Raw genomic sequence first — 12597 nt, forward strand, 5'->3', positions numbered from 1 at the left:
TTGTTTTGGGGTTGGTCCAATAGACCATTGAATTAAGTACATCATTTTCATGGATTTAAAGAGGGACAAAGCTGTCTCCTTTAAGTAGTAAGGGGGAAATGTACTAAGATCTAAATGGTGATATCTTTAATTGCACTGTGTAGTACCACACTTTAAAAATGGTTCCCTTACATCATGAGCACTGCTTCTGGGGCAAGCTGCAACTCAGTGTTAGTCAGTCTATCAACATTTCTCCTGAGTAAATAGGTAAAAGTTATCTGCAATTTGATTTGCAAGTTAGTGTAGATGTGGGAACAGATAACGAAATTAAGAAAAGCCGATGCTGAGGAAAAAGATATTTTTTTTCTGATAGTGCCTTGCTGCTTTAAAAGATGAAAGAAGTTCAATGTCATGGGCAAAAGGAAACCTCTTGCGTGAGAAATGGGAATTTCCAGGCTTTTAGGGAGAATGGAGAAAAAAACCAGATTACTTTAAATGACATTCATGTTCCTACATTTTTCCACGTCTTCTAGTTTTCTGACTTATCAATCCCAGTTTATTAGCAGTTATTTGATGTTCTTGTTACTGAGCAGTACTTCACATTATTTACATTATATATTGTTATTATTTTAAATTGTTTTAATGGTCCCCCACCACCCGCACAAGCAGACAAATGCACCCCGCCTGCCCCAACCCCTCTGTACTTTATTACCAGACATGGATACGGGATCCCAGAAGATCCATGCTCTGAAGTGCTGTTAATTGAGTGGCTGGACCAGATTTGCAGCTCTTGTAAATGGGCACAACTTCAGTGAAATGATACTTATTTATATCAGCTCCAGATCTGTCCCAATCCTGCTGTATAATTCTAAATTGGGAAGAAGGGGTTGTGGAAATCCCTGATACTTCGGGTGAATAATGGGGCTGTGCAGGACAGACCACATCCCAGAGTCCTTATTTTGGGAAAATGGTCCTTTATAGAAAAAGGCCAATTTTCCATGAGAATTTCAGGGCTGACTGTTTTCTCCTGTATGAAATATATCCTAAACAGACTGTATGGAAACAGAAATGTCTTAGAGCTTCAACTGTAGTGGTTCTCAGGGAGGTCTGGGGAAGGAAAGATGCTTATCAGTCTATAAAAAGATAAGAGATTTCTATTGAAAATAAACTTTTATAATATAATCATATGACTTTTTGTTTCTTTGGTTATGCAGCTACCTTGGGATCTGAGCTCCTGGTAAACACATTGGCCTGTTAAAGGACATGATTCAGACTGTCCCAGATCCAGCAGCTCACATCAAGGTTAGTTTCCTGTTTATTGTGAGTCCTCAGATGTTTCAGAGTGATAAAATTAAAGAATATGTATACATACTGCAGGTTTTCTTGCATGTTTATAAATTGTGCTGCTGTACAACACTGGCTTTTTTATTCCTCAATATTTATATGCTATTGTGCGAGTCAGTGCTGCGGTCTTTGTTGCTGACACCTGTACTGATGTGCTCTGATGTATGTGGTTATTTTGTTGATATTGTTTTCTAAGATTAAAACCCCTTGATTGGCCTTTAATATTTGGTATGCTTGATAAAATACACCTACCTGAAAAACACTGAATTCATATGTCCGCAGTTCTGCTCCATGAAAGCCAGTGGCATACATTAAGTTAACTGCAGAAGGAAAATGAGCATAATGCAAAAAATCAAAGCCAAAGAAACATCCCATTGGAAAGATTCAGTGCATAGTTCTATGCAAGTCATAGGACTGTAGACATTGAACTGTGCTACTGCCTTAAAAACAGCATTGTTTTGCTACATTTCAAAAAAGCTGTTGTACTGTTTTTACTTTATTGTTACTATTATTACTATTGCTATTGTTACTGTGTCTTTCTTATCCTTCTTCACTGAAGACTAGGAACCTGCTAGACTTGGCAGGTGTAGCTGATGATGTGTTGCTGAGATCAAGACGTTTTGGGGCATTGCACATAAACAACAACGGCATCTGAGCCTCACAAACTGACTGATGTGGGGGATACTCTATTTCTGCCTCACTATTTCATCATCTAGAGGTTTTGTTTGGAAACGGTTTCCTGACTGCTTCTAGAAGAGAACAGTAATTCTCTTTTGCGAGGTAAAAAGACACTCATATAGCAGTGTCTTATGTGGAAAAAGCATACTGATCCTTATATACAATAATATGATGAAACTGCATACTTCCATTCACATGATTTTGCTGTCTGAAAATACTGCTCGTGTAATAAGATTGCTGTAATCAAAGAAATAGATCAGTTGTGCTAAGCAGGTTGTAAGTGAAAGGTTTTCTTTTATTCTTTCTGACTGCCTTTCTGTCTGTCTGTCTTTCCGTCTTTCCTTGAAGTTACATTTTCTACAATTTCTTTCATGGAGTTTCTTCTCAGTTGACTGCTATCTACCAGTCAGCAGTTCTCTATAGAAAAGCTTCATTTTTCCACTTGTTTTTAACTGAATAAAAATAAAATATTATTTTAAACAACTCACTTTTCCTGTTAAAAGGCAGTGAATGAAAGAAGCTCTCTATATAGCTCCCTGCAGCGTTTTTGGATTGTGTTTAGATACTAGAACGACTGGCAGTAGTGTGAGAGCTTGTCCTTTCCCTCCCTCCAAGTTTTCCAAATCCCAGCGCTTTCAGTGGTTGTTTTTATGAAAAGACCAGAAAAACACCACCACCATAAGCAGTCTCACCTCAACATGTCTCATCACCTGGATTTCAACCAGGAAGACTTCAAAAATTGTAAGGGGGTTTAGTACCTCTTCATGCTGTTTAAGTGTCCGCAGTGCCAGAAATAACTTTAAGAAGAACTCAGTTTCATGCTTTCTGCCAAAACTAGTATCTGAAGCAGGCTTTTTAACCATGGGAGTTAGCATTTGAGAGGGCAAGGCTGGGTATGCATGCATCTTATTACAGGACATAAAAGAGAGCTGCATAAAAATCTCTGTAATTATGTGTTCAAGGGAACCCGTAGGAGCCTGTTTTCAGCAGAACAGCACACAGAAGTTGCTGTTACATTGAAAAAGGGTGTGAGGAAGGCAATTACTTTAATACTGTGTTTGGGATAGGAAAGCTAGCCAACTAGACATCAAATCCTTCACGTTTCTGTTTATGTCATTAGGGGCTGCTTTGGTCTAAACACATTCTTCAGAAAGCTGCCAGAGATGCTCTGGTCATTTAGACTTTGAAAGCGGATGGATGTAACTACATTCTTAAAAATAAGCTATGAGAAAGTATAGCACATGGGATGTGGGAAAGACTATTTGGTGTGATGGTCTTTTCTGGTGAGGTAGAAGGGACAAACTGGGTTCAGTACAGTCATCCTTGATATGTTGGTTTTGTTTAGTTTACTGTGCTCTGTCAGGTAGGTCACATGGTATTGTTTATTTTATTTTTTTGAATAAGCAGACACAGCCTCATTCATATGCATTTAGAGCTGTAACTTTGAAGATCACTTTCTAGGAAGTGTCTGAATTATTAAGATTTGACAGATTTTACAATTTAAGTTTTCTGCCTGAACATGTGCAGAAAATTAATGTGAAAGATAAATGAATATGGCAATATGAATATTCAGAGACATCTTTTTTGCAGAAAGGGTGATTTCATTTGCATTATGTGAGTTTTTATGTGTGCTATTTTAAAATCTGCCTTTCCCGCTACCGGGAGGAAATGTAACCAGTCTCAAAGCTCTTGTGCTCCATTCCTGGATGAGAAATGGTAAGAGCCGGATTCCAGCACCCAGGCAGATCCTGTCCAATTTTGGGCATGTTTTGAAAGTCTTAATGTGTGCTTCCTCATTTTGTTTAGCCAGCTCCATTCCATAGCTACCAAAGATTAGGCTTTACATTTTTTCAGCCTGGATGAAGCATCTGTAATTGATATGGTGAACCTGTGTTCCTGTTGCTCCCTAATGCCTAGTTTCACCTGAGTCACAGCCTTGTGTTTTGCCCAAGCATGAAGGAAAGAAACATTTGATGGGGACAAGAAAAAGGATGTATATGTTCAGACCTTTAGCTCCAGTTCAGTAAAATATGTGGAATTTTGAACCTGATCTTTGAGCAGTTCCACGCACTTTTAGTGCCAGTGAGAGGGCTGAAATAAGTAAGACTACTCACATCGATAAATTTGAGTGTGTGCCCAGTGGTCTGTGGGATCAGCACCCTAGTTTAACAAGGTTTGCTATTGCTAAAGGCTTAAAATAGAGCTATTAGTTTGTATTAGTGGCAAACTGTTAAGAAAATAAGTGTTTGTTTGATTTAAAGCAAGAAAATGATTTCTTGCTCTCCAGTATCCCTAATTAGAATGAAGAAATTATTTTTGGACAGTCATTTGGGCAGTTTTTGATAGTTGCAAGGGCTTGGGTACAAGGCACTCACATTTATACCAAGGTTTGTGTATTCCCTCACTCTTCCAGAATAGGTTTTCTCTAACAAGTCTGCACACTGGAGAGGAGTTTGTAGACAGGACTCTGCAACCAACTCTGTCCTCACCTCTTACCCTGCCCATGCCACTGAAAGGGGCTGTCATTTTTATTGAGTGCTATAAAATTTTTGATGTTAATCATAATATTAATCATAATATTAATGCTGTCAGGTGATCAAGGTCCTTTTGTCACCAATAGAAGTTTTCAAACACAGCAAAAGTGGATCTCTGATTCTATGTCCACTAAGGGTCACTTCTAGAAAATGCACCATTTTTGCTGTCTTTCTAAACTAGGTGTTGCATGAATGTGCTGAATACAGTTTTCACCAGGAAGCTGAGCCTTTGTCAGTCTGAACTATTTTGATTTAGGTAGTTTGCCATTTGAGAGGTACATAAGGATCTAGCTGCTTAGACCGCTATTAAGTAAAACAACTTAAGAAGAGTTGTATCTCATCAAACCCAAAAGAAAGGGTAGAGATGTTTTCAAGAAGTCAGTGGCTAGGTTGTCACTTTGTATGGGCAAGACTAACTCTCATTTACACACATGTTTTAATGTGATTTTTTTGTTGTTCTATTATTCATTAAACTCTAGTTCTTATAACAGTAGTCACAGAAACACTGTGCGAATGCTACCTGAGATTTGCATATTTTGTTTTTAGTGATGTGTGCTTTGTGAATACTGACCATTCAATAAAACTTGTATTTTTTTAAGGGTTAAATTCTGCTTTCAGCAGCCTCATTTGCAAAGATCAAATGCTTGTTTGACTTTACTTAGCCTGTGCCATCACTGCGAGGGGATTTTGTGGAACCAATTCTCAGGAACTGAGAAGTGAATTCTCAGGAATTGAGAAGTGAAGTGGCCTTCACTTGGAGAGGAAGAGTAGAGCGTATGGCTTATAGGTAAAGAAATGAATGCATTTATCAGGAATGGAGTCTAACCTGGGGTAAATGGGTATAGTTTTCATTGACACAAGCATGATTTATGCTGGTGGAAGATTTGGTCTGTGTATATTTAGGTGGTCTGATTTTTCTGCTGCCTGGTGATGATTTTGAGATCTGGGATGACATAACTGAAGAGACAGGTGAATGGCAGCAGCTGAACAGAGGTGCTTGTGAATTGCATAGCTGCCTTTTGTCTTGTAGAAGTTGAAAAATGGGGACACTTTACATCCCAGATAGCTTAATCAAAGAGGACATTTTTTTATAAAAGTTCTTGAAGGGCATCAAACACTTTGAGCCAAATTCAGCTGGTCTGTGTCCGTACAACCTCATGTGTTCTGTGGATGTAACTAGAGGTTGTTGCCTCTGAATCTATCAAATTGAGGGTACCAAATCTGAAAGCTGTATCTAATATTACAATGAAGGACAAGCTGGTTTCTCAGAAGAAATAGAAGAATTACTCCACAGCTGTTTCTGAAAATTACTCCTGAATTTAGCATTTATGTGCCTAGGCTGTGAATTAGGTGGCACATGCACATTTCCATGCACAGCATCCCATATTGTCATTGGAAGTATTACAAAACCTGATCCCAGAGCTCCCTTGTTGGCCAAAGAAATATGCTGGATTTCAAATTGTGGTGGTGTAGAGATGCTGCTGGATGTACCTAATCTGTTGTGTTATGGTTAAATCTGATTTTTTTTAACTGGTATTATTCATTAGGGAGCATATTCTGGGTCTGATATAATCTGTTATTTTTCCTGGAATTGTGGAGTCTCTAAATAGGATCCAAGACTTCATTATGCTCAGAGTTTTGTATGCATAATACAGTCTTTGCCTGAATGGGCAAGGGGAACAAGAAGGGAAGGAGGGCAGAATTACTATTATCCTCCAGGATAAGGAGGATAAAGCCCGGCTTTTCCTCCCACCTCTTTTTAGGGTCTTGACTAAGCTAGGAGCCTAGTCTTTGTGGATTCTTTGCATTGCTAAAGCACTTCTTTCATTGCTTATAAAATGATATTTGGGCAGCTCAGCTACGAGTGAGAGCATGGAAATCTGAGCCAAAGATACAAAGAGCTTTGTCCAAAGTCACATGTGAAGTAAGCTAATGGCAGACACATTGCAGCATAGTTGAGTAGGCGATCCATATGGAGTATGTAATACTACTGTGTCACAGTATGTCACCACTGGAGTCAATTTGATAACATACTCCCATCCTATCCAGAAAATATGGAATAACTGCTCCTGATAGTTGTTGGCTAATGAGCCAAGCCTCCCACAGGTATGAATCAGTGATGACCCCGTGGACATGTTGCCTGCAATGGCCTCTAGCTGGGAGATGGTGCCTTTAGCCCCAGCACACAGAGGTGAACAAGCTACTGTGGGTTATCCAGGCTGCAAACGTGCTGCCTGACAGCTGCTCCGGGATAACTGCTGCATGCAGGCTCTCATCTTGTGGGTTACAAATGTCCCTCAGTGACAGATGTGAAAAAGCACCAGTATCAGCAGTCCCCGAAGCTGCCGTTGCTGAGTAGCTGTAAGTCCCATCCCCTTTGCTTACCCCTCACTGTGTACTTCATTCATTATTCTGGCAAAACTTTAAAAGCTCTTCCCCTGCTTTTGTACTGACAGGGTAACACCACTGTTTCAATTTCACTATGCTTCTTACTGATTATGCTAGCTGGATCCCAGTTGCTAAATCTTTTTTGAACAATAGCCATGGTTTACGCTGGGTTCTCATCAAAATAAAGGAACTGAGTTTGTCATGAATGTGGGTGACACTCCTTCGTACCAGCGCTCATTCACCAAGCCCCCAAAGTGCCAGGCTTAAAATCTGGTGTGTTATTTCCATCCTCTGTCATCATACATCATTTACCTGTAATAATGCCAGAATCACTACTGTATTTGAAAGCTAGAATCTCCTTACATGCAGAAATTGTGATTTACTTCTCAGAAGTTTTGAATTCTGGATTGTAACCAAATGATTGCCGTAGAGTTTACATGGGTAAATTTTTATTTTCTTTTTTTTTTTTTTTACTTTTCTCTTGAACTCTACCTCCTTCTCTCTGCCTGAGAAAATGCCCCCTTGCTAAAGGAAAAGGGAGATAATGGCTTCTGTGTACTATAATTGATGAACTTTCAGCAATTCGGAGCGAATCCAAGATTGCTGCCAACAGCCAGATGGAAAACAGTGTTAATGACATGTTCAAAGAAAAGTATGTTATTTTGATAGGGGATGGTCGAGAGACTTTCATCTCAATTGTTCTGGGGACTAATGGCATGGATAATTCCTTAAGTGAGGCCATTTTTAAACAAAAATTATCTTTTTCATAAGCAGGAAAGAGCAAACGAAAGAGTACCAAATGCATTTTCAATGCTCTGGCTGATATATATGCTTTACACTAACCCTTTGTAATGTGGAGTCAGATGTGTTCAAATCTCATTTCTGCAGTCTGCCAGATGGTTAAAAGTCTGGACGTTTCTGCTGCTGATGGGTAGAAATCATAAAATGGATGGTCCTGAAAACTAGAGCTAGGGTGGTAAGCTGAGGGGGGGGAGAAGTTGCAGGGAGAAGTTGCAAGAAGAAGTTGGGAAGGACAGACTGGGACAGGAACAAAAACGGGACAAAAAGCCTTTGGGGAAACTGGGAAAAAAGATTCCTCTCCTTCCTCTTCCTCCCCTCTAGAGCCTGGAGTGGGATGGAGGGCTCCCAGATCGTAGGCTTGTTTTGCTGCCTGTAGATCTCCCTCAAGCTCACTGCCAGAGTAGGTGTCTCCTACTTTTTAGGTCCCAGCCATCCTGGCAGATGGGGCCAGCAACTCCACTAGCCCAGGTGTCCATGCTGTGTTTCATGCCTCCAAGGCCGTGCCTTTTGCATGTGGCTGCAGTGAAAGCACTGAAGGGATGGGGTGCAAGAAAGTCTGCCTTGGGGGGCTCCACCAGCATGGTGCCTGGGCAGCCTTGGGGACTCCGCGAGGCTGTAATGACAGTCTCCTCCTTCCGTGACAAGTGGTTACAGAAACCACCTGCCCAGGACTATCCTCACACAAATATACAGTGCAAATGCTAAAGATGTGCAGAGATTATCTCCCAGTGAGTCAGAGATTACTGCTTAATGTACATTGGATTTGCGTTTTACCTTGATCTGGCCACAAATACCTTTAACCTTTCTTGAGAGATTATTCCCCATGACTCATTGTCATGCAGCATTTCCTCCTAGGCAGCCACCCTGCTCCCCTCTTTGACCAGCCTTTGTATATCTGCTCTCTACAGATCCAAACTCCTTTAATTTCACACTGCTTTTGCTCCTCTTCACCTTCTTAAGGAGGGAGATTTATAGGGAGAGCTCAGGGGAGGTTGCCAAGCATCCCCCAGCCTGTCCGCATTAGTTCTGGTCACAGCCCGTTTCAGGTGATGGGGGCCAGGCAGCCTTCCCCCCATCACCACTGCAGCTGCATCCAGCCCTGCTGTCAGCTGTCCTCGTTGCCTGAATCACCACGTTGTTATCCTTCTGGTAACACCTCCTAGAGCTGGAAGGCATAGTCCAAGGGCTGTTGCTCCTGCAGCCCACAGAGAGGGCAGGATGCTTCCCTTGGGCTTGGTGAAGTGTTTCCTCTGCACGTGATGTTAAAAAATTAATCTCTTCTCTCTCACACTCTCCCTCCTTTCTCTCTTCCCCTCCGCCTTTCATTTGGATCTCATATTGCATACTTGTACTGACAACTGTCCTCCTTACATCTGAAATCTTACTTCATTATTTCCTACCCATGTTCTAATCTCTTCAAGACTCTTTTGGACTATTTCAGCAGTCCTGTTGGTGTCCCAAAGTTGACTTTAGGGTGTAATATCTTTTGCTGATGTGCTGTTTAATCCCCTTCTTTAGATTATTAACACAGACATTACCTCATAAACAGTTATGGGTGTTTGATTAGATACCTTCCACCAACTTGCTATTTTATTGCTTGCCATAAGTCTTTGCCCGTTATTCTGTAGGACATTTTGAGACTCTCAGTGTTCTTTCCCAAGCCAATTCAAATTCTTGTTGTGAAAAATATTTCTTCTTTGGCTCAAGTTAGTAGCCAGTATTTGGGTATTTCCAGGCATGTGTCATTAGAAAGAGAAACTGATTCTATACCGTAGGTGTATTCTTGGTGCAATTTTGGTTTTTAATTGAAAATACGCATCCTGTCCTTTCTGTCCTAGAAGAACAGAAAGGATGACAGGACCACTGCTGTCCCCCTAAATTCCCATGTCTGTCTTGCCAGTGAGCCCTGTAGAGCTACAGTGTGCTCACTTCACTACCAGGTCCTGCTCAGAAATGCAGCTTTTTGCTGCCTAATAACCTGCAAAACCCAAATGTTACCCTCCAGATTTACAACACGGTTAAACTCAACTAACGTGGGTGACTTTTACCATATTACATCCCCTACATCCCTATGCCAGTACTTTCTGTTGCTTCCAGTGGTTTTTTTGTGACACGAAAGGGATCAATTTCTTCTGCTGCTGAGGCCTGAAAAGAGTGTTTGGCATGTGCATTATATATTTCATATTATCTGTGATTACCTTGGATCAAAGATGAACTTGCTGGCAGTCATTATCACCTCCTTGCAGAGCTGCAGAAGTTTGGTAGGCCACTGTAACCTGCTATTTCAAATTCAGCAAAGTAGCGCTCAAAAGGAGGGAGATAAATCTGCAGTGTGCCGTGAGTCTTCCAGGATGAGCTGACATAATTATTTGTCCATACTACCTTGGTCATATATAGAGATTTTCCAGGAACCCAGAAACCTGGCAGATGTCAGGGCAGTGAATAACGTGGGAGGAATCCTGCAAACATGAGAAATCCTGTGTCCAGGACAGCCAGCCCTCAGGGTGAGCACTGCCTGCGCTTCTCAGATAGGTGTCAGGAGGAGGATATTGCGGTACGTAGCTTAAATCAGTGGTAATCTCACTGCATCAGAGATCTGAACACACACCAAATGTTGCCACTGCCCCTAAGGTAACAGCTGGGAATAGGAGATGGAGCTTTGTTCCCAAACACGTAGCCTTGTTTACCTCTGTGTTTTACGTTTTCTGCTCTGTCGCGGGGCCCGGCATTGTGAACAGTAACACTCGCTTGATGCCCTGCAGGGAGGAAAAATGGAGTAATATGGGATAACTTTAAAATGGCGAATGATCAGGGAGAACCTGAGGAAGTGCCAGACGAGATGCTCACCTAACTTTAGCTGCTTTTGGTTGGTATTTGGTTCAGGCAGTTTCTGGGTCCCCCCTTTAGAGAATGGGGAGAGTTCTAAATTAGGAAGGCATGAATTCATAGACTCATAGAATGGTTTGGGTTGGAAGGGACCTTAAAGATCATCTAGTTCCAACTCCGCTGCCATGGGCAGGGACACCTTCCACTAGACCAGGTTCCTCAAAGCCCCATCCAACCTGGCCCTGAACACTTCCAGGGATGGGGCATCCACAACTGCTGTGGGCAACCTGTTCCTTGGGAAGTGCCCGTGTCTTTCCGCTGTTTACACAGAGGCTCTAGAGTAGTCACATGAAGCACAGGGGGACTGGTAGGTGGCTCTTCATTAGATGGACTGAATCCCATCTTACATGGAATATCGTCAGTATATAACACAGAACTAGCGATACACCCAAGCCTTTTCCAAACAAGCTAGCGCCAAATCCAAAAGCAATATAATCACATCAAGATGACATTTTACAGAAGTGTAGTGGTCCTTTGGAAAGCAGGGAGTAGATGGCAGGCTGCGCAGGAGCAGCCACGTCCCAAACCTGAGTCTGAATGTCGGGGCAGGAGGTTTGCACAGCAGAACCGCAGGTCATGTCTGAAGACACTTGGGGCCCAGTCCTTGCTGCCTTGTCAGCAGGAGACTGGCTAAGCCACCTTCCTCCTAGCCTCCAGGCTTCCTTGCAAAGGAACCTGTGTAGGTGAGCAGGCAGAGACCTGTAGGGCCCTCCTGGAGGACCTCTCCACAGAGAAGATCTGGGGACAAGGGCTGCAGAGCACAGCGTGTCCAGGTCTGGGACAGCAGAGCTTCCCTGCCCAACATTTACACTAAAAGGCCCTCAAAATGAACTCAGAATAAACAAAAAAAAAAAAGTTGAAATCTTGAAGTGGAGGCCAACTGATAATTCAAATTCATTCAGTTAGAGAAATTAAAGGAAGCCACCTACTCCTTAGTTACAGCTTCAGAAAATCTTCCCAATTCTCTCCGAGTTGTCCCAGAACTGCAACCAGTCAGCTAATGGCACATGAGCCGTCATAGAGACCTTATTAACTCAGACAGAGGAAAATATACTTTCAGTTATTACATGCTAATAAAGCACAAACTAAACAAATTTAGGCATCAGAAGCAATTATATCATTAAACATTTAACTGCAAGATTGATTTTTAAATTGCTAATAATTCAAACCAAAACATGCACGCAAAGAGGAAGGGAGAGGAAGGTAATTTTAACAATTGAATCTAATCAGTGCCTCAGTACAAATGTGTGGCTATAAATGTCAAAATACATAAGATCTGATGCAAGAACAGAAGTGGAACCAGAATGGATGAGCATTCCTCACTTGACCAGATTCCTCTAATTGGGAGGAAGTTAAACACATGGAGTGCGGGAACTTTGTGAGCTCAGTTATCTCCAGAGCTCTCTTCAGATACCCGTCAATGTTCCTGAGCAGCCTTTCAAAATCGGCAGGAAGCAGTGAACTGAGGCACGAATTTCAGGTTTGGCCTCGTGCTTGCATGAGCCCTTCCACATTCTGCTCCTGTTGCCTGCAAAGGAGGATAAGCTGGATCCTTACCAAACCGAGAGGGCTGCTGTGAGGGATGGCTCCCCACAAAAGGAATGGAGAGATTCCCCTCCTCATCTGAAAAAAACCCTGTTTTCTGTTGCTCTTCGAATTGCATTGGAAGGAAGGGAGAGACTGTCGTGGGCTGCAGCAGAAGGTGGGTTTGAAGAAGATCAGTGCTGTTGGGGTGCAGCAGGGTGGGGCGTTCTCTCGGTTGCAGAGTTGTATTTGTTTTCGCAGTGTATGGCAGGGCTGCTCCCTTTGAGAAAGTATAAATCTTAATCAAATAAAACTGATGTGCTGCCATATTTACCCATCTCACTGGTTGTCCTACATCATGTTTTAGCATATAAGTTACATGACAGAGTTATCCAGGGGTTGCCAGCTGACACAGAAACAAACCCTCATGTTAAATTGCCTGCAGATGTCCTCTTCCAACTCC

The 12597-nt window shown here is 42.0% G+C and overlaps 1 protein-coding gene across 5 annotated transcripts in view; it reads left to right on the forward strand.

The window, feature by feature from the left end:
* The window catches only part of ERG (ETS transcription factor ERG), a 147106-nt gene that overhangs the window by 36955 nt on the left and 97554 nt on the right, over positions 1-12597 (forward strand). For 3 of the 5 annotated variants that reach the window (XM_069785104.1, XM_069785106.1, XM_069785103.1), the window contains exon 2: positions 1194-1281. The exons of 1 other annotated variant lie outside the window; for it this stretch is intronic. In XM_069785104.1, coding sequence (XP_069641205.1) covers positions 1243-1281 — 39 coding nt within the window. In that variant the 5' untranslated portion in view covers positions 1194-1242. Of the gene's footprint in view, positions 1-1193; positions 1282-12024; positions 12313-12597 lie in introns of those variants that run through there. One more of the 5 variants, XM_069785108.1, reaches the window with a different exon arrangement.

The sequence above is a fragment of the Haliaeetus albicilla genome, chromosome 6, assembly GCF_947461875.1.
Source record: "Haliaeetus albicilla chromosome 6, bHalAlb1.1, whole genome shotgun sequence".
Classification (NCBI taxonomy): Eukaryota; Metazoa; Chordata; class Aves; order Accipitriformes; family Accipitridae; genus Haliaeetus; species Haliaeetus albicilla.